Genomic DNA, 27,331 nt, shown 5'->3' with positions numbered 1-27,331 from the left:
ATCTCAATCAGTCATTTAAATATTTGACTCAAACAACATTCAGAATTTTTCACTGAAACTATTTTTAGATTTTATTTGGACACATGTTACCTTGGTTGCTCTTAGGTGAATGGTTAATTATTTAATTATCTAGAAATTCAGCAGTTGAACATTGGTATTTGTCATGTTTGTCAAAAAGTTTGTACTTTTTGAAGTAGGTTTTGCTAATTGTACAACACAGAAAGTTATTTTCCCAGTCGGTTTCAAGAAATATCTTTTTTTATCCTATTTCCACTCAGCTTATTTCTTGTTTCCTATACATTAGGTTAATATAATAAAAGTTTTTATGATTAAAACAACCTGCTTTATTTCTTAAGCAGCCAGCTGATATCATATTTTTAATTTTTTTACTGGTGGGTTAATAATATTTCAGTTATTGATTAATGGAAATGGGCAGTGCTAGTACACTTAAAATAATTTGGTAAACTGTATAAAGAGGCTCCTCAAGTTTGCACAAAGAAGTAACCTTTCTGGCCTTTTCCCTTCAAGTATGGTGCTTCCCCCCACATTGGTATTGGCATTGGTAAGGATAACCATCTCCATCCATAAAATATTTTGTATTAAATCTCAGAGATTTTACCACTAAGGTGGTATTCCATATGTGTATGGTGTTTCTTTAGACCTCGGTAATAAATGCCTTTCATTAAAATAACATGGAGACCAGAATTTTCTCTGAATCACTAATCAGCCCTTAATAGGGCTGATTAGTATGTTCAACTTCTTAACAGAGGTTGAACATTTTTCTTTCCAGGATTGTTGCACTAGTGCTTAAATGATAGCAATATTTTAATTTTCAAAACCATAAATGGGGGAATTTCAGAATTTAGAGCTCATTTTCATAGTCAGCTTTTTAAAAAAGTATCTACTGCTCATATAATAATGGTTTGAACTGTGATTTCTTTTTTAAAAAAAGAATGCTATATGGCATTTAGTGGAAGATGGAAATCTAAGATGTCTTAGGTTAAGTTTATATTTAAGAAAATTATAGGAGGAAGAACTAGAAAGTGATGCCATATTCTCAGTCCTGAATCCAGGATAGATAGCCAGATTCCATGTTCTGGAAAGCTGAGTCAGTTTTCTGGTTAGCCCTGTACCGCAGGGATTCTCAAAGTTTTCAGATCAAATGTAACAAGAAATTGTAGTAGCAATAATAGCTCCTATTTATTGACACAGAATTTAATGTTTGGCAGATACATTTCATGTAAGCATCATAGTAACCTTAGTGTGGGCTGTCGTTAGGGTCATTTCCATTGTGAGTGAAAGAATTGAGACTTAAATAGGTAATTTGCTCAAGATCTTGCAATTGGAAAGTGATTAGGGACTGAATTATAACTCTTTGGTCTGATTCCAAAGCCTGTTTCTTTAACAAGAACTCATTGTCAGTTCCATACTCACCAAATGTAGAACCTTTCCCCTCTACTTCCTGCAAAACAAAACAAAACCCACAAAATCAAAAACCACCTCTGATAGTATGAAAGTTCCACACCAAACTTCATAGCTTAATAAAGTGCAGAGGACTATGTGACATTAAAGTACATGTGATTACAATTTAATCTGACAAAAATTTATCTCAAAAGAGAGTTTTTACACCATTAAAATTAAGGTTCTAAGTTTTCCAATTTCTAGAACTAATGTATATTTTGGTAGTCCTTTTACCTTTGATGTACCTGAATTCCTAAGAATATGTGTGTGTTATATTTAATTTTTGTAAGAATACACAAGCATGTCCTCCTGAAATAGTACTAGCTTTTAAGCTTCTTATCAAGTAGTACTAGTTCATCCTGGAAAAATAAGAGCCCAGACAATTTAAAATTTCTTAGCAGGTTTAAAAGTCTATATTCTGTATATAATATCCCATTCCAATGTTAAAATACTTTTAAGTGTCAGGAATTTATATCTACTTCATGTTTTTTCCTCCTGCTTCTGGTAAAATGCAAATCTTCCTTTTGTTCTGTTTTTAGAAATGAAATTAGTCATAGTCTCTTATATAATAACCGAGGTGGTAAAGTCAGCAAGTTAAAAATACCTCTTACTTTGATTTTGTACCAAGTCAAGAAACAGAACCAATCGTATTTATTATTTTAAATTTGTAATTTAAATTTTGAAATAAAAATTAGTATCACTTTTAGCAGGAAAAAGGTATAACTTATTTACATCAACCTAAAATAACATAATCTAAATTTGAGCCTTCTTTGATATTTATAACTGAGATCTGTAGCTTCTAGAAAAGTCAGTGTATAATGTAGATAATAATAGTCTTATCTTAACCATATGACCATTTTCCCAAGGGAACTGTGATTTTTAAAGGTCTAGCATGAGCAGATTCTGTGTTGTGACAGTTTGTGTACTCCTCTAGGAAGGGCAGCAGCACAGTGGTGTTGCTTTGGTTTCATCTTTAACCCTGGAGAAGAGATACAGTTTTATTCACATATCCCAGTATTTTAGTTAACCATTGGTATGCCATTCAACATGAGTTGTGCTGGATATTCTGAAGAAGCAGTTTGTGGCCCATTTTCTGCTCTCTTTCTCTCAGTGAATTGTTGTTACCTCTTCTGTGTCTAAAAGATTCTTTTCTAAAATCTACTACAGATTTATTTTCTAGATCCCTTAATGTTATTCATTTGCATTCCAGTCAGTAACGCCTTTTGAAATGGCTACTGTTCTTTCATAATCAGATGGAACCCTGTTTGAATTACATAACTGTTAGTAGCTTTCCCATTTTTCAGTCAAGAGCCATTACTAGTGGTGCTATTTTAAATGTAGCCTTCCATGTATATGAATTTCTGAGATACTTGGTTTTATTCCTTTGAGATTGGAATGTTCAGATAGCAAACTGTCATTTAATTCCTGATCTGGTCTCAGATAGCTTTTTGGAGACAGCCCTTGCAGCTCTTATATACATCAGTTAAAGAACTGTGTTTTTACATCTTACCTCCAAAGTTGTTGGTGATATCTTGATCAAAAGTGATTCTGTACTTTCTTACTCTATAATAGCTTTGTAGTACATTAAAATTCAAGACTCAATTTATCTAAAAAAAAGTTTTGACATATACTTGGGATAGGAGTGGGGAATGACGCCCAAGGCTGAAAAACTGTTATATTCCTGATTTTAAAAAGTGGTTCCTAGAGAGACAGTGAGAATTTTCTTTGTGAGCATCAACCTGATTATAAGTTTTCAGAAGTTCAGAACCTACAGATGATATTTACCTTATTTTTCTTTTACTGCAGTAAACTCTTGAAACCTATGTCAAAAAATAATTTTTATAAAGTATGTGGCATTTTCTAATACAAAGAATATTGTAAGTGACCATTGTATCGTTGACCAAGGACTTGCAAGCAAATAGAGAAGTAAACAACAGTATACCATATGGCATGACCAGCAACTGCGAATATCCTTAACAATTAAAGGTAGTACAAGCATCAAGTCCAAGAAACAGTTATAAGCATGTTATGTAAATCAGTTATGTAAGGACTCCTTGTTACTACTAAGCATTCATGGAACTAAATAATTAAAATTAATTTAAAAAGTGTTAAACCTAATATGCTTAATAACCTTTAACAGTGATTTTTTTATCTTAAATTTTTATACCAGCCTTTTTCCAAGATGATTTAGAGAACCTAATTTTTTTGACAAAGTTCTCCAATGAAGTTTTAAATGATGTCTTTTTTTCTCCTGATAAATTTCCCTAAACTAAAGGTATGTTTCGTAGATTTTAGAGCTTTGTATGCTATTGACACTTCATACATTCTCAGAGTACTTTATGATTTCTCAGGTATTTTCATTAAAATCTAGAATTGTATTGCCTGGTTAAACTCATTTTTCATATTATTAATCTGAGGTCTAAACTGCTTAATTTCCTTTTCTAAAATCTTGTAGTGAGTTATTGGCAGAATCGGGATTAAAACCGTATCTCCGCATTCTTAGTCTGGTACTTTTTCACTAGCACATGCCTTAGCCAATAATGGCATGATTGGATGGATGACCTTCATTAGACTATATGTCTTATTATTGGAAAACAATAAAAGCTTTCAATGACTAGGTCATTGGTTCAAGGATGTATTTTAAATCTTCAAATAGGATGGCTAACATTTTATGCTTACTATGTTTTTACCACATACACAACTGTGTATTTAGATATTATAGGATATTACCAAATAAACTAAAGAAAATGCATTGAAATATGAATAATAAATTATCTTGATAATTAGAACTAGATATATAGAAGGGAGGAAAGGAATAAAATTTCGTTATTCTGATAACTTATTACATTTATTACACAGAATGTGATGGGAGATCATTAGAATTTATTTAATATACCTGTTCTTTTGATATCAACTTTTAAGGAGGTAATTCTGATGATTAGAGACTTGTTTATATTTTGAATATGAATTATTTTGAGTGTGATGTTAATACAAACAGATTAAATTAGTTAATACATGTAAAGCCCTGGCACACAGTAAAATAGTAAGCACTCAATAATCATTATGTATAAAATAATTAATGTTATGATATTACTGTAGCGTCGAGATTTTCCTTCAATTTTTGTTGACTATCTGGGTTAGGATTTACCTTTTCCTTCATACTGCCTTTGTAGGACTGGGAGCAGGTCAGTGGGTGGTGCCAGAGAGAGGGGCAGATCTATCACAAAATAGACCAGAAGATTTACAGAGATAGGAATAGTCAGTGACAGAATTTCTTCAGCATGTCCTTATTCCATCAAACAAAATTTGGCTGGGTTTACTTTGCAAGAAACCCCTTCACTCTGATTTGAATGGTATTTTTTGTAAAACTGGAAAAACACATTGTCAGAGATTCATGTGTATTTTTAGTTACTGGCGTAAAGAACTTCTTTTGTATCATTAGTCATAATTATATGAAAGTCTTATTTATGTTAAAGTCTTTTTATGTATAAAAAGGAAAAGTTTCAAAAGGTTATATTTTTCTATAGAATACTTGTAATATTTCTGTATTATTGGAAAAAATATTTGTTCAATTCCTTTAATATTTACATTGCATATTGAAATGTTACCCAACTACCTACGAATTTTTATTTAAAAGATTTGTAGAGTTCTTACTCTAGTGAATCACAGATTAATTTGAGTCCAGTTTTTTGTAAATAAAAGCTTTGTTGGTTAAGCTTACACTAATTTAACTGATATACTCCAGGCTATAGACTAAGTAAGGTTCATATCGCATATTTCTCAACATGAATGCAAACTAAACTTTTTCAGAAACTTTCTCAGTTGCCTAAAGATCCTTTTGGGTCATATAACAATGCTTGCTAAAGATAAGTTTATTTTTACAACTCTTGGCAATATTCCTTTTAATAAATTTGAAAATACTAAGTACACAGTTCACTTCAGCTGTTTACTTAAGACTCTAAATATAAATCGATGTCATTTTTCTTTGCTGCTATTTAAGGTATTTGCTGATGCCTATTGTAGTTTTTCCATTCTTTGTCTGTGCTTTCACCCAACACAGTTCTTCTGTGTTTGTCTTCCTTTACTAGAAGTTCACATCTAATATGTTTACAGTATTCTTACATTTATTACAGCTGCTAAGACGGAACTTTGCCCTGGCTTAAGGCTGTTTTTTTAAGTTGCCACTTGCCTTTTCAAGTCTATTGCACTCATTTATATCACTGCAAAGGATACAAGGGAAGTAGGAGTATAAAAGTATTTAAAAATATAAAAGCGTAAAAGCAAGCCTTCTGCACGTTCTGCACATGTATCCCAGAACTTAAAGTATAGTAATAAATAAATAAATAAAAATAATAAAAAAGTCAGAAGCAAGAAAAAGTAGTTACAAATTTAGTGTACCTCATTCAAAACTTAAGACAAACTAAAATATCAGCTTAATAGATGGAGAGAAATCATTTGATAAAGGTCAACACTTGTTCCTTTTATATATCTTAGCAATTAGGAATAGGTAATTTCTGTATATTTAAGGTTTCTATCCAAAAAACCCAAGTGAATTTTATTCTTAATGGTGAAACATAAGAAATCATCTATTTAAAGTCAGGAACAAGAGAAGCATTTATTGGAGGTCTAGTGAAGTTAGACAAAAAGAATTAAAAGGATTGGAAGGGAAGAATCAAATGTGTATTATTTGCAGATTTATAAATCCAGATGATTCTACAGTCAAATTTTAAGAAATAATAACAGTTCAGCAAGGTTGCTGAATAAAGGATAAATAATACAAAAACAACAATAGCACATTTATTAAGTTTTTCTGTCTAGCACTAAGTGCTTTATAATTTTAACTCATTTAATTCTCACGGCAATGCTGTTCAGTAGTTATTATTTTAAACTTTTATTTTTTTTTTGAGACCAGGTCTTGCTCTTGTCACCTAGGCTAGAGTGCAATGGCATGATCTCAGCTCACTGCACCCTCCGCCTCCAGGTTCAAATGATTCTCCTGCCTCCTGAGTAGCTGCGATTACAGGCACCCGCCACCACACCTGGCTAATTTTTGTATTTTTGGTAGAAACAGGGTTTTGCCATGTTGGCCAGGCTGGTCTCGAACTCCTGACCTCGTGATCCGCCTGCCTTGGCCTCCCAAAGTGCTGGGATTACAGGCGTGAGCCACCATGCCTGGCCTAAACTTTTTCATAGTTGAGGAAAATGAAGTACTGAGAATTTAAATATTTGTCCATAATCATACTGTTTGGAGCTGCAGAGGCAAGATTGGAACCCCAGAGGTCTGACTCCTTAGTCTACCCTTTACAACCATGCTAATCGCATTTCTGTACACCAATAATAAATGATTAGAAAATGTAATTTAGAAAACACCATTTTATAACATCAAGAAAGTCATAAAGTTCCTAAGACTATAACAAAAGTTCGTAAGACTTTTATGAAAGGAAATTAGAAAAATTTATTGAAGGACATAAACGAATTGTAAATAAGTGGAGAGATCTATTATGTTCATGGAAAAGAAAGCTAATATCATAAAGAAGTCTGTCCTCCTCCAAAATAATCTATAATTCAATGCAGCTTCAATGAGATTCCAAAAAGTTTTTTTCTCCTTCTAATTTGACAAGCTGATTCTAAAATTTATGTGAAATGGGAAATGGCTAAAAATAAGGCAGTTTTAGAAAATAATAGTAAATGAAGGGACTCATCTTTCCAGTTATTAAGACTTACAAATTAAGAAAGTGAGGTATTGATAGAAAGAGAGAACTCAGAAACAGACGTCTTACATGCTATATGCATTTTTCACATAAGATAGAATCGGTCTTACAATTCAATGGTAAAAGGGTTATTCAATTAAAGATGACAGAATAGTTGGTTATACATGTGGAAAAAAGTATATATCTCTCCCTAAAAAACATGAAAAAGCAAAAGTTTTTAGAAGAAATAGGGCAATATGTTTATGACTTATAAGGAAAATCTCTTAAAGTACAGAATGATTTCTGTACCTAAAGACATTTTAAAATTTGTACAATAAAAGATAAACCATAGACTTGGAGTCCTAGTCTTTATAATATGTAAAGGATTCATTTCTCTATTATGTGAATAATTCTTATTCATCAGTAAGAAAAAGACAACAAAATAGAAAAATGGGCAAGGATATGAACAGTTATTTCATTGAAGAAGAAAACTGAATGGCCATATGAAAACAATGCCTATTCTGATTAGCAGTCACAGAAATGCATATTAAAGTGAAATATAATTTCAGAAATTTGACAGAGCTAAGTAGAACAAAGATATGAAGAATGAGAACTGAAAAATACATCTAATTAGAGTGCATATTGATAAATCATTTTAGATAATATTTTAGCAAAGTTGAAATATGGTTGAAAAGTAGCATATTCTACAACCCAACAATTTTCCTCCTAAACGTGAGTGCCAGGGAAGTCCTGTCACTTGTGCCCAGGGAGACACTTACCAGATTATACAGTGCAGTCAGAATTGTAAGAACAAACACTTGTAAACTCTGACAGCAGGAGAATGGAAATATAAGTTGTGGTATATACTTAAAAAAGAATATTGTAATGTAGTTTAAGTGATATACTGAGCCACAAGTGCCATGGATAAATCTCAGAATACATAGTTTTGCAGAAAGTTTGATATCAGATGATTCCATTTCTGAATTTGAAAAACATGCAAAATGTTAGTATTGTTTATGGCTACATACACATGTCGTTACAGTATGTCATTACATGGATGGAAATGATAAATGCTAAATTCAGGATACAGGTTCTCTCTGTAGGAGAATAGGATTGTGGAAACAGAGTGGCTTCAGCTCTGTCTGTTATACTTAAGGGAATATAATCTGAGGAAATAATGTGGCACAATGTTAAGATTTGAAAAACCTGCGTGATGAGGACATGGATATTTATCATATTGTTCTCTTAAATATCTCTGTATAATCAAAGTATTGAGAAATTTTTAAAAGTAAGTACATTGACATTGGGCTCTAATACTTTGTATCAGTATGTTAGCTCCTGATTTTCCAGGGCAGTCATACCCCAGGCCTGTGTCTTCTGGTTGTGTTTTCCAGTTAGTCTATCCTAAAACTGGTCTCTAGAGACTTACGTGAATACAAAGCTGATTAAGCATTAAGCCAGTAGGCTTTTAAATAGTAGTTAGGTTAAAACTAGGTATAATACAATAGGAGTTTCAGCACTTTTTTTCAATTCTTAACATTTGTTATATTTTCTTGTTTCAGCACTTTTTTTCAATTCTTAACATTTGTTATATTTTCTTTTGAAGAGCAGAATTTTCAGAACATTTTTAGTTCATTAAATGGATTTGATAGTTGTCTAGAGAAAAATTCTTCGTATTCATTAGCGTGAATAGATATATTGTCGTGCTTTAAATAAAAGCAATTTATGGAATTTTAAATTAAAATTCAAATCTTTTAATATTTGTTTAACATAAAGTACTTTAAGGTATGCAACAGAGACTGAGAATGATAGAATTTGTGAGATTATAAGAGAACCTTAAACATTATGTAGTCCAGTTGCCTGTATTTGTATTCTCCTCGCTTAAATTTCTACCAAGTGGTTATCTAATCTGTTTGGGAACTTTGAATAAAAGACAGGATATTGTATACAATCTGTAAAAATGCACTGGACATGTTAAACATTACAGTCATACTTTATTATACCTTTGGTTTAATCAGAACAATCTGCACAGGTATTAATATATTCCCACCACTACATTCTAGTTTTGTCTCCTTGACGTGAATTTATTACCTTTCCTAAAACTTGATGTATATAATCAAATAAACTTAATGCTGAGGCCATTATCTTGGGACAAACCATTTTCCTATACACCCTCAGAAATTAATCCAAGCCCAGATTTATCTTGTCAGTCTAGAAGATTTCTGGGAACCAATTCCTAGAACTTTAGAGAAAATATTATGGGAAAGCAAGAATTCGTTGGGATTGCTGGGGAAGTATTACGCTGGTGTAATTAAACAGCACTGCCCTGCCTATCCATGCCAAAGTTCACTACGGCTTAATGAACTGCGTGTTTTTTAGTATCTCTGTATAAACTGGTTATTGGTATCATAAAGATTTACCTTGGAGATACTAGGTTGTGTGTCATACTGCTAAGGCTTTTAACTACTGGAAAGACTGGCCTGGCAGGGTTTGTCTTTGGTTTAAAAAAAGATGGCAAATATAAAGTGTGTCATGTCTAAATAACATTGTGGCGCATGTTGTATTTTAGCTCTCAAGTAGGAAATTTGAATACAAAGTAGTATGGTTTGCTTTTGTCTAAGTATTGTTTGCATTTTAGTTTTTATATATTTTATCTGTGGAAATACCATTGGTATCATTTTAGTGTCTCTAATCCAGGATGTTTGGTGGACCTTAATCCTCACAGCCTTGCTTGCCAGTGTTCTTCTGTAGAAATGGGTTTGTAAGCACTTAATCATCTAACCCTACACCCTGCCTTCGTCAGTAGAAATCTTCTGATAGAATTGGCAGTATTAGATACTTTCCTCCTCAAAAGGTAGTAACTAGTAATATTGAACAGGAGGGCAACAGGTGGGGATCAGTGCTTGTGTCCCAAATAAGCTCTTTTTGGTTACTTCAAGGTCTAAGAAATGGGAAAAAAGTTTAAAATGAAGAAAACTAATTTAAGAGATTTATATTTGGAAGTGTTATTAGATCCTCAAATTTGAGTATAATTAAATTGAATATTTTTATTTAAATCTCCAAGGCAGTGCAATTAATCTCTTGATAAATAATTATTTAATTATATATGCCAGAACTTCTTACTGTCTACCACAATGAGGAGGAGTCCAATTAAAACAGCATCACCAGCAACGCTGAAACTATGCAGAACATAGTTTAATCTTCCTTTGAAGGCTTTTGGAATCACTTAAGACTTTATGTCTAGTCGCCGTTGTGAATATCCATTATTTCAGTGTCTCAGATTGGGATATAGATTGGCAAGAAGAGACCATATCCACCCCTCCCACTCACACACCCAGTTTAGAGGTAAAGTTCTAATCTACGTAGTAATGTTTTGTGGAAAGGTGACAATGCAAAGTGGCCATTCAGAGTAGAAGCCAGAGCTGCACGTATATCAGCACAGTTTCCCAGAGCCCTGGAGTGCCAAATGGGGGCACAGAGTTGCCAGTGACAGCCTCCATTATCTTAATTTTATGCTCTGTTGTAACTCTTACTTAATTGGGCTTTGTGTCACTATTTAGGAAAAATAAACATGAACACTCTTTACCCTAACAGGAAAAGATAGCCACGTTTCCTTGTTCCTGATCTAAACTTGCCAAACCAAGAAGCAGAGTCAGTTACCTAATGTCCTGGGAAGTCCAGTTGTACACAGGCTGCTTTTGACTAGTGAGGTGTTATTGTGTAGGAGACTTTGGAGGATCATAACTATAAATATGTTTCCATTGACTTACCACTGAATTGTGAAGATGTTTGTTTATTGGTTAGTATATAATTCCAGTTATAAAATTGCTAATCGATGTGAAAGAAATGAATGTGTTCTTTTCTCTACTATTGAGAAGCCTAGTTCAATATGGCAGTCTACTGCTGCAGTTTGAAAAATGTTCTCCCTCCGTTTGTGTTGAAAATGGTCACTTTTTCCCTTTCTTTCTTTTGGATACAATTACTACTGACTCAGGATTTTTATTTATTTGATCTTTTATGGTCAATTATAACCATTCTTTATGATGTGTGGATTGTCCCAGATGTGTCCACAAGAGTCTGACTCAGGGATCCCTTAGCTGTGGGCATCCCCTTGCTTTCTGTTACAAGCTTTCCATTCTCATCTTGTGCTTTGCCTGCTTCTGACTTACATTCTGGGTTTGTTTTGATAAGGAATTTTATTTAGCACCCAGGATCTGAGACCAGAGGTCTTCATTGCAACCAATATATCATTATTTCTAAGCCTTTTAAAGTGGATGGAGCTTCAGGAAGGTGTGTGAGTGTTTTAATCATGAGTTCATGTTGGTGTTTCCAAGTCAAAGTTGACATTACAGGTTTTTCTTCTTAACCTTTTAGATCTTATAATTGTATCTCATTTTCTCTCACATGGAAAATCTTTGTTTTGTCCCACAATATGTATAAAATTGTTTCCAAATTACGTTACCAATATTATTACCAATAGGAAAGGAGTTGGATGAAGTTAAATATTACTTTGCAGGAGTTTTTTGGTCCTTAGAATATATCTCACTAAGCATGTGGTCGTTTTTTAAGATACTTTAAATTTAGTTTTGAACATGTAGAAAGAACATTAACATGATTCAGAAGTCAAGCTATATGAAAAAGATATACTCAGAGAAGTTTCACATCGTGTTCTTACCCTTTCCCCTTTCCCTACCTGTTGTTTTTAACCCATTTTTATTAGTTTCTAGTTTATCCTTCTAGTATTTCTTTTTGCAAAAATAAGCTCACGTGTACATGCATATTTGTGTGGGTGAATTTGTGTGTGATGTGTGTATTCCTCATCCTTTCTTAGGCTAAATGTGCTGTTCTCTGCTTTGCTTTTTTGACTTAAGGTATCCTGAAGATTACTCCCCATCAGTAGGTAGAGATCCTCCTTAAAAATAAAAAAAAAGCCAACCAACAATCCTCTGTGTGGATGTATCATAATTTATTCAACCAATTCCCTATTATGCTCTTTTGGGTTTCTAATAAACATACTTGGTTATTTTTAAAGTAACCCCGTGTTTTAAAATGTTTTGAAATGTTTAAAATTGTTTATTTGTAAACTCTCTATTCTAGTCTATGATCCCAGCTTTTACATACTCCTTGAGCCTCATTTCATACCACTGTCCCGTGGCTCCCTACCCCTCTCATGGCTTCCAGCTCAGATATGGCTTCCTCAGAGAAACTGTTCTTTACCTCTCTGTTTAATGCAGTTTCTTTCAAGTCACTAATACGTCATCCTGTTTATTTTTTTATTAGCCACTATAAATAATCTGATATTACTTTGTTGCCTTCATTTAGGCAGTATCATTTAGTGGATAAGAGTTTGGACTCTATGCTAAATGCCCTGATTTGGAATCGTGGTTATGTGACAGTGGGCACATTAACTTAGCATTCTCTGCCTCAGTTTATTCATCTAAAAATCGGTATAGTATTAATATTTTCCTAATAGTGGGCTGTGAGAAATGAATGATTAATAAATATAAACACTTAGGTAGTTACTTGCACATACTAAGTGTAAAATAAATGCTGGCTATATCCGTGTTACTATTTAATCATTCATTGTCTGCCATCAGTAAGCTCTGTGACAGCAAGGACCTTGTCTCTGCTGTTCCCCATCGTAATCTCATGACTTAGAGACTTATGGCAGGCACTTACACATTGTTGCTAAATGATTAATAGTTAATATTCACTTTCCATTCCTTTGAAACATTCTTAGAAATATGTTACTTAAAGAATGCTTTCTTATATACATCATATGCAGTTACCAAATTTGACAATTATTTTCATCAAATTCAGCATCAAAGCCTACTGTTAACATGTATTTTGGAAGTTCTGGACAAAATCTGAAACAGAAACCAGAAGCTTTTACTATCAGACAAAACTAGAATGGCCATATTTACTTTGACACAGTTACATGTCCATGAAATTCAAAAGAATCAACTCATATCCTTCTAAAATTATTGAGAGTTTAGTAAGTGATCAGATGTGAGCTATGCATTAAGAAATTGTTTTCCCAAAATAGAGAACTCAGGAATAAGATTGCACACCTACAACCATCTGATCTTCAACAAACCTGACAAAAACAAGCAACAGGGAAAGGATTCCCTATTTAATAAATGGTGCTGGGAGAACTGGCTAGCCATATGCAGAAAATTGAAACTGGACCCCTTCCTTACACCTTATACAAAAATCAATTTGAGATTGATTAAAAACTTAAAGGTTAAACCCAAAACTGTACAAACCCTAGAAGAAAATCAGGGCAATACCATTCAGGACATAGGTACGGGCAAAAATTTCATGACGAAAACACCAAAAGCAATTGCAACAAAAGCAAAAATTGACCAGTGGGATCTAATTAAACTAAAGAGATTCAGCACAGCAAAAGAAAGTATCATCACACTGAAGAGACAGCCCAGCCTACATAATGGAAGAAAATGTTTGCAGTCTATCCATATGACAAAGGTCTAATATCCAGAGTCTACAGGGAACTTAAGTTTACAAGAAAAAAAACAACCCCATTAAAAAGTGGGCAAAGGACATGAACAGACACTTCTCAAAAGAAGACATTCATCCCGCCAACAAACATCACTGATCATTAGAGAAACAGAAATCAAAACCACGATGAGATACCATCTCACGCCAGTCAGAATGGCGATTATTAAAAAGTCAAGAAACAACAGATGCTGGCAAGGTTGCAGAGAAAAGGGAACACTTTTACACTGTTGGTGGGAATGTAAATTAGTTCAACCATTGCAGAAGACAGTGTGGCAGTTCCTCAAAGATCTGGAAGCAGAAATACCATTTGACCCAGCAATCCCATTACTGGGTGTATACCCAAACGAATATAAATCATTCTATTTTAAATATAAATGCACCCGTACGTTCATTGCAGCACTGTTCACAATAGCAAAGACATGGAATCAACCCAAATGCTCATCAGTGATAGACTAGATTAAATAAAAGGGGGTGCATATACATCATGGAATACTATGCAGCCATAAAAGGAACAAGGTTATGTCCTTTGCAGGGACATGTTTGGGGCTAGAAGTCATGATCCTCAGCAAACAAAGGCAGGAACAGAAAACCATGTTCTCACTTACAAGTGGGAGCTGAACAATGAGAACACATGGATGCATTGTTCTCACTTACAAGTGGGAGCTGAACAATGAGAACACATGGATGCATTGGGGGAACAACACACAGTGGAGCTTGTCGAGATGTTAGGAGGAGGGAGAGCATCAGGAAGAATAGTTAGTGGATGCTGGGCTTAATACCTAGGCGATTGGATGATCTGTGCAGCAAACCATCATGGCACATGTTTATGTAACAAACTTGCACATCCTGCACATATACTCCGGAACATAAAATAAAAGTTGAAGAAAAAAATTGTTTTCCAGCATACTAGTAATTACCAGTTAAGGGCATAATTGAAGCAAGGTATTATTCTACTAAAGCAGAAAAAAAATTAAGTTACCTAGCAATATTCCTAATAAGAAATATGTGGAATGTGTCCTTTATGAGGAAAATTAGAAAAATCTTTTGAGAGATAATAACAGATTTAGAAAAATCATGACATACTCTTTCCATGTAGAAATATTGAATATTATAGAAATTAAAATTCTTCCAAATTATTATATAATGTTAAATTGTTGCAAACCAAACTTATCAGTTTTCTGGGGATCTTGTCAACATTATTTTAAAGTTCATATGGAAGATGTTTAAAAATGAACATAAATGGTTTGATGGCCACTTTATAACAAAGATTCATAATACACAATCTGCTAGCAACTAGAGAATAATTACACCAGCCTGTAACTTTTAATATAGTAATATTATATGTGACAAACTTCTGAAGTTAACCAACTATACTATAAATGTCTTATTAGTAGAAAAGTGATCATGTAATTTAATTTTACTGTGAGGAATCTCAGATACAACAGAGTTTCAGAGCATACATGTCAGAGATAGCATCAGCATTATATTGAGATTGCAAGTAAGTTTTAACAGGTGGTATAGAAAATAATAATTTTTTTTTCATTTAATCTGTGTTACGGTCTAGGATAACTGCTTTGTTGTTCTTTGTCCAAGACTTTTACTGGTTTTAGCCTGGAAAGTTCCATGTCTCAGGAAACTTGTCAGTCATGGACTAACCAGGATGGTTGGTCACCTTGTGTAGTCTATAAAAAAGACACTAATGTCTGTAAATAATGTTTTCCATAAAATGAAAAGAAATGGATGGCAGATGTCTAATCTTGTGTAGAATAGCCCATCTAGTGTTCTATCTAGGCCATAAGTTACTCTAGGCACACAAGGTTCCCTCAGGAGTCCTCATCTGTTCAGGAATGTTAAGGTTTGGATTCATTCACGACTGTATAGTAGGGGAGGGGCAAAGCAAGATGGCCAAATAAAAGGCTCCACTGATTGTTTCCCCTTCAGGAGCACCACATTTCACAACTATACACATTAAAAAAACACCCTCAAAGAAACCAAAAATCAGGTGAGCACTCATTGTACCTGATTTTACCTTCCTATTGCTGAAAGAAACACTAGAGAGGGTAGGAAAAAGAGTCTTAAATCACCTCTGCCACTCCCTTCCCAGTCCCCTGGTAGTGGCCCTGTGGCACAGAGAGAGAATCTGTGCTCTCTCTTGAGGGAGAACTTAGGGATTTTGGGACTTTGCCTTGAACTCAGTGCTGCCCTGTCACAGTGGAAAGCAAAACTAGGTTGAACTTAAGTGATGGCCACCCATGGAGGGAGCATTTAGATGGCCCTAGACAGAGGGGAAATCTCCTATCCCAGCCATCAGAATTTAGCTGCAACAAGCCTCACCACTGCAAGCTAAAGTGCTCTGGGGCCTTGAATAAATTTGAAAAGCAGTCTAGGCTGCAAGGACTGCAACCCCTAGGCAAGTCTTGGTGCTGAACTGGGCCCAGAGCCAATGGACTTGAGGGGCACATGACCTACTGAGACACCAGCCAGGGTGGCTAAGGGAGTGCTTGTGCCACCTCTCCCCTTACCCTAGGCAGGACAATTTGTGACTCCAAAACAGATCCCTTCTTTCTGCTTGGGAAGAGTAGAAGGAAAATTAAAGAGGACTTTGTCTTGCATCTTGGATACCAGCTCAGCCATGGTAGGAAAGGGCACTGGTGAGAGTTGTGAGGCCCCCATTCTAGCCTAGCTCCTGGACCACATTTCTAGATACACCTGGGGCCAGAAGGGAACCCACTGCCTTCAAGGGAAGGACTCAGTCTTAGCAGGCCCCATCACCTGCAGACTAAAAAGCCCTTGGACCCTGAATAACCAGCAGTGATACCTGCGTAGTATGCCATGGGCCATGGGTGAGACTCTGAGATATGCTGGCTTCAAGTGAAACCCAGCTCATTCCTATCTGTGGTGGCTATGGTGAAAGACTCCTTCTGCTTGGGAAAAGTAAAGGAGACTTTGTCTTGCACCTTAGGTACCAGCTTGGCCATAGTGGGATAGGGCACCATGCAGACTCTGGGGACTCTGATTCTAGGCCTTGCTCTTGGTCAGCATTTCTAGACCTGCCCTGGGCCAGAGGGGAGCCCACTGCCATGAAGGATGAGTTCCAGGCCTGGCAGCATTTGCCACAAGCTGACAAGAGCCTTTGGGCCTTAAGTGAACATCAGTGGTAACCTGACAGTACTCCCTGTGGGCCTGTGGTAGTGGTGGCCATGGGGTGGGGATCCTCTGCCTGTGGAAAAGGGAGGGAAGAGTAGGAAAGACTGTGTCTCATGGTTTGAGTGCCAGCTTAGCTGCAATATAGTAGAACAACAGGTAGATTTCTGAAGTTTTTGACTGCAGTCCCTGGCTCCTGGACAACATCTCTGGACCCGCCTAGGTCCTGGGGGAACTCACTGCCTTGAAAGGAACGACACAGCTTGGCTGGCTTTACCACCTGCTGATTATACAGTCCTAGGTCCTTGAACAAACACAGGCAGTAGCCAGGTAGCAGTTACAGTGGGCTTTGGGCAAGACCCAGTTTGGGTTTGACCCAGTGCAGTCCCAGTGGTGGTGGCCACAGGGGTGCTTGTTTCACCTCAGCTCCAGGTAGCTTATCACAGAGACAGAGAGAGACTTTGTTTATTTGGGAGAAAGTAAGAGAAGAAAACAAAAGTCTCTGCCTGGTAATCCAGAGAATGCTTCTGGATCTTAACGAAGACCACCAAGGGAGTACCTCTACGAATCTGCAAGAACTATAGCATTATTGAATTGGGGTGTCCACTAATGCAGATACAGCTTGCATTGTGATGCAGATCACAACACCCAACTTCTTTTGAATACCTGGAAAACTTTCCTAAGAAGGACAGGTACAAACAAGCTCAGACTGTGAAGACTACAATAAATACCTGACTCTTCAATGCTCAGACACTGACAAACATCCACAAGCATCAAGACCATCCAGGAAAACATGACCTCACCAAATGGAGTAAATAAGGCACCAGGGACCAACCCTAGAAGTGTGTGACCTTTCAGACAGAGAATTCAAAATAGCCATTTTGAGGAAACTCAAAGAAATTCAAGATAACACAGAAAAGGAAGTCAGAATTCTATCAGATAAGTTTAAGAGATTGAAATAAGAAGACTCTAGCAAAAGTTCTGGAGTTCAGAAATGCAACTGAAATACTGAAAAATATATCAGAATCTATTAATAGCAGAATTGATCAAGCAGAAGAAAGATTAGTGAGCTTGAAGACAGGCTGAAAATACATAAAGGAGACAACAGAAAAACGAATTAAGCATGCCTATAAGATCTAGAAAATAGTCTCAATTGGGCATATCTAAGTTACTGGCCTTAAAGAGGAGGTAAAGAGATAGGGATAGAAAGTTTATTCAAAGAGATAGTAACAGAGAATTCCCAAAATGAAAGATATTGCTATCCAAACACAAGAAGTTTACAAAACACTAAACAGATTTATCCCAGAAAAGACTACCTCAAGACATTTTAATAATCAAACTCCCAAAGGTCAAGGATAAAGAAAGGATACTAATAGCAGCAAGAAAAAAGAACATACAATAGAGCTCCAGTATATCTGGCAGCAGACTTTTCAGTGGAAACCTTACAGACTGAGAGAGAATGAGTGGCATGACATACTTAAAGTGCTAAAGGAAAGAAACTTTGCCCTAGAGTAGTATATCTGGTGAAAATATCCTTCAAACATGAAGAAGAAGTAAAGACTTTCCCAGACAAATAAAAGCTGAGGAATTTCAGCTTGTAGACCTGTCCTACAAGAAATGCTAAAGGGAATACTTCAGTCGGAAAGAAAACATTAATGAACAACAAGAAATTATATGAATATACAAAACTCACTGGTAATAGTAAGTACACAGACATAGAATATTATAACACTAACTGTGGTGTGTTAACTAATCTTAAGTAGAAGACTAAATGATGAACCAATAAAAAACAATAACTAGAACAACTTTTCAAGATGTAGACAGTATAATAAGATATAAATAGAAACAACAAAAAGTTAAAAACAAACGATGAAGTTAAAGCATGCAGTCTATTAGTTTTCTTTTTGCTTATCTGTGCAAACAGTGTTGTTACCAGCTTAAAAATGAGTCATAAGGTAGTATTTGCAAGCCTCATGATAAACTCAAATCCAAAAATGTACAATGCATACACAAAAAGTAGAATGTAAGAAATTATATCATACCACCAGAGAAAATCACCTTTACTAAAAGGAAGACAGGAAGGAAGGAAAGAAGGAAAAGAAGACCACAAAACTACCAGTAAACAAATAACAAAATGGTTGGAGGAAGTCTGAACTTATCCATAATAACATCAAATGTAAATGGACTAAACTCTTCAATAAAAGACAGAGTGGCTGAATGGGTGAAAAAACAAGACCCAATGGCCTGTTGCCTATAGGAAACACACTTCATCTGTAAAGATACACAGAGACCGAAAAGAAAGGGATGGAAAAAGATACTCTGTGTCAATGGAAACCAAAAAAGAGCAGGAGTAGCTATACTTACATGAGACAAAATAGATTTCAAGACAAAAACTATAAGAAGAGACAAAGAACGTCACTATATGATAATAAAGGGGTCAATTTAGCCAAAAGATATAACAACTGTAAATATATATGCACCCAACACTGGAGCACCCAGAAATATCAAGCAAATATTGTTAGAGCTAAAGAGAGAGATAGATCCCAATATAATAATAGCTGGAGACTTCAGCATCCCACTTTCAGCATTGTACAGATCTTCCAGACAGAAAATCAACATAGGACCTCTGCACTGTAGACTAAATAGACCTAATAAATATTTACAGGACATTTCATCCAACAGCTACAGAATACATACTCTTCTCCTCAGCATGTGGATTATTCTCAAGGATCGACCATATGTTAGGTCACACAAATCTAAAAGTATTAAAAAAAAAAAATTGAAATGATATCAAGCATTTCTGGCCACAACAGACTAAAATTAGAAATAAGTAACAAGGAATTTTGGAAACTATACAAACACATGGAAATTAAATAATATACTCCTGAAAGACGGTGAGTCAATGAAGAGATTAAGAAGGAAATTGAAAAAAATTTCTTGAAACAAATGATTATAGAAACAACATACCAAAATCTATGGGATACAATAAAAGCTGTACTAAGAGGGAAATTTATAGCTATAAGTACCTACATGAGAAACAAGAACAACACCCTAGCAATGTATTTTAAAGAATTAGAAAAGCAAGAATAAACCAAACCCAAATTAGCAGAAGAAAAAGCAATAATAAAAGATCAGGGCAGATACAAGTGAAACTGAAAAGAAAACACCAAAGATCAACAAAAGAAAATGTTGGTTTTTTGAAAAGTTAAACAAAATTGACAAACCTTTAGCCAGACTAAGGAAAAAAAAAGAAGACCCAAATAAAGAAAATCAGATATAAAAAAGGAGACATTGCAAATGACACTGCAGAATTTCAGGGGATCATTAGTGGCTATTATGAGCAACTATATGCCAGTAAATTGGAAAATGTAGAATAAGTGGATAAACTCCTAGACATGTTCAGCCTACCAAGATCAAACCATGAAGAAATCCAAAACCTGAACAGACCAGTAACAAATAATGAGATCAAAATTGTAATAAAAAGTCTCCCAGCAACGAAAAGCCCAGGACTCAATGGCTTAACTGTTGAATTTTACCAAACATTTAATCAAAGAAGAACAAGTACCAATTCTACTCTAACTATTCAGAAAATAGAGGAGAGAATACTTCCAAACTGATTCTACAAAGCCAGTATTACACTGATACCAAAACAAATGACACATCAGAAAAAGAAAACTACAGGCCAATATCACTGATGAATATTGATGCAAAAAATTCTCAAAATACTAGCAAACCAAATTCAACAACACATTAACAAGTTCATTCATCATGGCCAAGTGGGATTTATCCCAGGGATGCAAGGATAGTTCAACATACACAAATCAGTACATGCGATACATCTTATCAACAGAATGAAGGACAATACCATATGAACATTTCAGTTAATGCTCAAAAAGCATTTGATAAAAATTCAACATCCCTTCATGATAAAACCCCTCAAAAAATAGATATAGAAGGAACATGTGTCACCATAATAAAAGCCATATACTACAGACCCACAGCTAGCATCCTACTGAATGGGGAAAAACTGAAAGTCTTTTAAGATCAGGAACATGACAAGGATGCCCACTTTTACCACTCTTCTTTAACATAGTATTGGAAGTTCTGGCCAGAGCAATCAGAAAAGAGAAAGAAATAAAGGGCACTGAAATTGAAGAAGCAGCAGCCAAATTATCCTTGTTTGCAGATAATATGATCTTATATTTGGAGATCCTAAATACTCCACTAAAAAACTATTTGAACTGATAAAACAAATTCAGTAAAGTGGCAAAATACAAAATTAACATGAAAAAATCAGTATCATTTCTGTATCCCAACAGTGAACAATCTGAAAAAGAAATCAAGAAAGCAATCCCATTTGTAGTAGCTACAAGTAAAATAAAATACCTAGGAATTAACTAAAGAAATGCAAGATCTTTATGATGAAAATTATATAACACTGATGCAAGAAATGGAAGAGAACACAAATAAATGGAAAGGTATTCCACGTTCATGGATTGGGAGAGTCCATATTGTTAAAAATGTCCATGTTACCCAGACCAAACTATAGATTTAGTGCAATTCCTATCAAAATACCAATGACATATACTTCACAGGAATAGAAAAAAATATACTAAAATTTATATGGAACTAAATAATAGCCATAGCAATCCTAAGCTAAAAGAACAAAACTGGAGGAATCACATTACCTGACTTCTGATTATATTACAGTTACAATAACCAAAAGAGCATGACATAAAAACAGACACACAGACCAGTGGAACAGAATAGAGAACCCAGAAACAAATCCACACACCTACAGCGAACTCATTTTTATCAAAGGTGCCAAGAGCATACATTGGGGAAATAACAGTCTCTTCAATAAGTGATGCTGGGAAAACTGGATATCCATGTGCAGAAGAATGAAACTAGACCCCTCTTTCTCACCTTATATAAAAATTAAGTCCAAATGGATGGAAGACTTAAATCTAAGACATCAAACTATAAAACTACTAAAAAAAAATTGGGAAAAATCTCCAGGACAATTAGAGGGGGCAAAGATTTGTTGAGTAACACCAGACAAGCATGGGCAACCAAGGCAAAAATGGACAATGGGATCACATCAAGTTTAAAAGTTTCTGCACAGCAAAAGAAACAATCAGTAAAGTGAAAAGACAACCCACAGAATGGGAGAAAATATTTGCAAACTACCCATCTGACAAAGGATTAATAACTGGAATATATAAGGAGCTCAGACAACCCAAAGGAAAATAATAATTTGATTAACAAATGGGCAAAAGATCCAAATAGCCATTTCTTAAAAGAAGGCATACAAATGGCAAGTAGGTATATAAAAGATGCTGAACATCATTGATCATCAGAGAAATGCAAATTAATACTACAATGAGATGTTATCTCACCCTGGTTAAAATGGCTTTTATCCAAAAGACAGGCAGTAACAAATGTGGAGAAAAGGGAACCCTTTTACACTGTCGGTGGGAATGTAAATTAGTACAGCCACTATAGAGAACAGTTTGAGGGTCCTCAAAAAATTAAAAATAGAGCTACTATACAATACAGCAATCCTACTGCTGGGTATATACCCAAAAGAAAGGAAATTCATATATAGAAGAGATATCTGCACTCCCATGTTTGTTGTATCCCTGCTCACAATAGCCAAGATTTGTAAGCAGCCTAAGTGTTCAGCAGCAGATGAATGGATAAAGAAAATGTGGTACATACACGCAATGGGGTAGTATTCAGCCATAAAAAAAAAAATGAGATTCAGTCATTTGCAACAACATGGATGGAACTGGACGTCATTATATTAAGTGAAATAAGCTGAGCACAGAAAGATAAACTTTGTACATTCTCACTTATTTGTGTGATCTGAAAATCCAAACAATTGAAATCATGGAGACAGAGTAGAAGGATGGTTACCAGAGGCCAGAAAGGGTAGTAAGCCAATGTTGGGGGGGAATAGGGATGGTTAATGGGTACAAAAAATAGAAAGAATGAGTAAGACCTAGCATTTTAGCACAACAGGTTGACTACAGTCAAAAATAATTTAAATGTACATTAAAAAATAACTAAAATACTTTAATTGGATTGTTTGCAACACAAAGGATAAATGCTTGAGGGGACGGATACCCCATTTACCCTGGTGTGATTATTACACATTGCATGCTTGTATCAAAATATGTACCCATAAATATATATACCTACTGTGTACTCATGAAAAATTTTAAAAATGTATAGTAGGCTTCAGTAAGACTCTCAGTAATCATCTGCAAACTTAGTAAGTGGATTGAGGCCATCCAGCTTAGTCTTCTAACAACTAATCTTTGAGCTCATGATATTGTTGTATGTTGACTTTTAGCATAATTATCCCTATAAGCTGCACTTCTCAGCAAAAGTCATTTTTAAGGGATTTGTTTACTTTCAGTTTTTTTCAGTTGTCTTTCTAATGTATCAGTCAGTGGAAATATTTTTTCAAATATTAATTTATTCACCTTTTTCCTTGATCTATAAAGGATTTAAGATGATGTACTTAGTATATTATAGATGAATGTTAATGGACGATCTGATGCTTGTGTGGGTGTGTGTTTTGTATTTATATAGCCATTAGGTTGACAAGTGTGTTCTGTGTCATTATGGGATTATCCTCTTTGCAAAATGAGAAAGAGTTTTCTTTTTACAGTTATATTCAACAGATTACAAGTGCTATGAAAATTTCTAACCAAGTAAAATAATTTAAAAATTGACTAGAAATGCAAACCGCTTTTACACTATTTTAAGTCTTACTTATTATAAAGATCTCCAAAGCAATATATTACAGTAAAACTCAGGTTCCTCTTGTAATCCTGTAGCATCCTTAAGTATGTATTGGGAAGGTTTACCAAGCTTGATTCAAACGTCATGGGTTACAACATTTAAATTTGCTTACAGTCTCATAAGGTAAGGTGGTGAGAAGATACGGGGGGAACCAGCCCCCAATATTTTAATGTAGGTTCTTTTCTATTTTCCTGAAGTGTCGGCCGGTCTGAGAAGTAAAGAGAAACAGTACAAAAGAGAGAAATTTTAAAGCTGGGTGTCCGGGGGAGACAGCACATGTTGGCAGGTTCCGTGATGCTCCCTGAGCCGCAAAACCAGCAAGTTTTTTATTAGCAATTTTCAAAGGGGAGGGAGTTTACGAATAGGGTGTGGGTCACAGAGATCACATGCTTCACAAGGCAATAAAACATCACAAGGCAAATCGAGGCAGAGCAAGATCACAGGACCAGGGCGAAATTAGAATTGCTGATAAAGTTTCATGTCCCGCTGTGCACGCATTGTCATTGATAAACATCTTAACAGGAAACAGTGTTCAAGAGCAGGGAACTGGTCTGACTAAAATTTACTAGGCAGGAACTTCCTAATCCTAGTAAGCCTGGTGGCACTGCAGGAGACCTGGGCGTATTTCATCCCTTATCTTCAACTGCCTAAGACAGACACTCCCAGAGTGGCCATTTTAGAGACCTCCCCCAGGAATGCATTCTCTTTCCCAGGGTTATTCCTTGCTGAGAAAAAGAATTCAGCGATAATTCTCCTATTCGCTTTTGCAAGAAGAGAAATATGACTCTGTTCTGCCCAGCCCCACAGGCAGTCAGGCCTTATGGTTATCTCCCTTGTTCCCTGAAAATTGCAGTTATCCTGTTCTTTTTGGAAGCCCAAATTTCATATTGTTCATACACACGTTTTGCAAACAATTTGTGCGGTTAACGCAATCATCACAGGGTCCTGAGGTAACATACATCCTCAGCTTATGAAGATGATGGGATTAAGAGATTAAAGACAGGCATAGGAAATCACAAGAGTATTGATTGGGGAAGTGATAAATGTCCCTGAAATCTTCACAATTTATGTTCAGAGATTGCAGTAAAGACAAGTGTAAGAAATTATAAAAGTATTAATTTGGGGAACTAATAAATGTCCATGAAATCTTCACAGTTTATGTTCTTCTGCCGTGGCTTCAGCTGATCCCTCCATTCGGGGTCCCTGACTTCCCGCAACAAAAAGAAAGTACAAAATTATAATGTTATTTATAACACAACTCTTAGCTAAACTTATGCTGATGTTTTCCTAAAGATTATAAAGTATATTCATAATAGGTTATTTTGCTGTCAGCCTCTTGAGATATGTTTTTTTATGCTAAGTAAAATGTAACCTCTTGCCACAACTAAGATCTTTTCTCTTTATTGATTTTTAGTGTCTAAAAAGCACGGCAAGCTCATTACGTTCTTACGAACATTCATGAAGTCTCGTCCAACAAAACAGAAGCTGAAGCAGCGGGGAATCTTGAAAGAGAGGGTGTTTGGTTGTGACCTTGGGGAGCACCTTCTAAATTCTGGTTTTGAAGGTAAAAATAAAATGTGCAAGCTTATACCTTGAGTTTCTGACCTGTCCGTATTGGTTCTCTGTAACCAATTATGGAGTAGATTTGGTCAAATGATATCTGTTTCATTTCAGTTCAGTGCATTTATTAAGCTTTCTCAGGTACTCCGTTCTGGGTGGAGCTGAGAATGAAAAGTCTAAGAATCCACTTTGGCATCAGAGATGCTCATGTTCTGTTCGGGAAGAGTAGGACATTCACACAAAATACATTACAACCACCCTGTTATTTTGCCTTAGTTTCTATTTCTCCCTAGATAGCTTCTTCAGCCAGTTTTGCCACCCACATTTTATGCTACAATATTTATCTAATTCTTCTTATGGAAAAAAAAACTGTCATAGTTTTGAGACATAAAATGCCAAAATAAAACTTCCAATTTTTTGTTTTTAAAGAGACAGGGCCTTGCTTTGTTGCCCAAGCTGGAATGCAGTGGCATCATCATAGCTGACTGCAGCCTTGAGTTCCTGGGCTCAGGCAGTCCTCCCAGAGTAGCTGGGACTACAGGCATGCGCCACCACACCTGGCTAATTTTTATTTTTCATTTTATTTTTTGTAGAGAATCTGTATTTTATTTTTTGTAGGAATCTATATTCCTTTCTTTATAAATTAAATTATGAATCAAGAATTTAGTTGTTGGATGAGGGGATGGATAGGAGGGAAAGAAAAAAAGTAGTTTTCCTTTTATATTTAAAAATAGCACTTTACTCTAGCATCTCTTTCAGAAATGCCAGAAGACGAAGGCAGGATCTACCTATGATGTTGCTAAGTACCAGAAATAGGTGATTGTGAAATTCCAAATTAGTATGGGAAATACCCATTGTGCCTTTTGAGAAGACCATTAGTGAAAAACAGTGGTGAAGTAATAATAATAATACTGAGTTGATAGTATCAAGTTCAAATTAAGGTCTTACTCATTGTTAAAAGAATATCAATGGACTTAGGAATTTAATGCAAACTGTACCATGTTTCTTGAGAGAGCAGACAAAATGTTATTTCAAACAGATGTTATTCCCAAATTAATACCAACTTAATGCAGATCCCTAAAAAAACAAAAACAAAAGAAAACCCTGAGGATTACTTTTGCAACTAAATGCACATGGAAAACTCAACCAGTGAGAATGTCAAAGAAAAAAATCAGTGATAGGATGGGAGACATCTAGTTTTATTATGTATTAAAACAATATTCAAAACTAGAAAAGCAGAGTTTTCACTGGGTGCAGTAGCTCAAGCCTGCAATCCCCCAGCACTTTGGGAGTCTGAGGCAGGCAGATAGCTTGAGCCTAGGAGTTCGAGATCAGCCTACACAACATGGCAAGACCTGGTCTCTACCAAAAATACAAAAATGAGCCGGCGTAGTAGTACGCACCTGTAATCCCAGTTACTTGAGAGGCCAAGGTGGGAGAATCACCTGAGCTTGGGAGGCGGGGGTTGCAGTAAGCTGATTTCACACCACTGCACTCCAGCCTGGGTGACAGAGCAAGACCTTGTCTCAAAAAAAAAAAATTTTTTTTTTTTTTTTAAAGGCAGAGTTTTGTGCCGAGAATAAAATGTGAGTGAAACAGCTTAGAGTGTTCAGAAATAGTTGTTACTGTACATAAGAATCCGTTGTGAGAAAAGTATGGTTTTAGAACCATGTCACGCGGAAGAGCTATTTATAATACATATTGAGATAATTAAATAGTTTTGAAAAAAATTCACACTTCATCATACTGAAAATAAACTTCAAATGTATAAGTTAACCATTTTAAACTTACAGAATTGCCAATGTGAATTGATTTTGTTTTGAGATAAAATAAATAATAGCTTTCTCAGATTTAAACAAAAAACATAAATGACTTAAATATGTATATACTTTTCATATAATGAAAAATAACAATGTAGAGGGAGAGGTACCATAGACAAGGAAGTATAATCATTTTTTGGATATGATGAAATGCTGCTATTATAGTGTATGAGAATATCATTTCAGATTTTTTAGAAAATGAAAGTTCCTGAGTAAAAGAATGGAGAAAAGATACAAACATTGAACTGTCACAGGGCTGTAAATAATAAACAAAATACAGAAAAATGTTTATCCTTATTTGTAATCATGGAAATGTATCTTTAG

General features: G+C 35.2%; 1 protein-coding gene across 6 annotated transcripts in view; it reads left to right on the top strand.

The window, feature by feature from the left end:
* Positions 1-27,331, top strand: part of ARHGAP32 (Rho GTPase activating protein 32) — a 309,513-nt gene that overhangs the window by 253,686 nt on the left and 28,496 nt on the right. For 5 of the 6 annotated variants that reach the window (XM_032167875.3, XM_032167877.3, XM_058447061.1 and 2 more), the window contains one exon: positions 25,042-25,191. In XM_032167875.3, coding sequence (XP_032023766.1) covers positions 25,042-25,191 — 150 coding nt within the window. Of the gene's footprint in view, positions 1-23,379; positions 23,751-25,041; positions 25,192-27,331 lie in introns of those variants that run through there. The other variant, XM_058447063.1, reaches the window with a different exon arrangement.

This window comes from Hylobates moloch, unplaced genomic scaffold (assembly GCF_009828535.3).
Source record: "Hylobates moloch isolate HMO894 unplaced genomic scaffold, HMol_V3 SCAFFOLD_11, whole genome shotgun sequence".
In the NCBI taxonomy this organism is placed as follows: Eukaryota; Metazoa; Chordata; class Mammalia; order Primates; family Hylobatidae; genus Hylobates; species Hylobates moloch.
The sequence above is the reverse complement of the archived record's forward strand: the minus strand, read 5'-3'. Positions and strand labels throughout refer to the sequence as shown.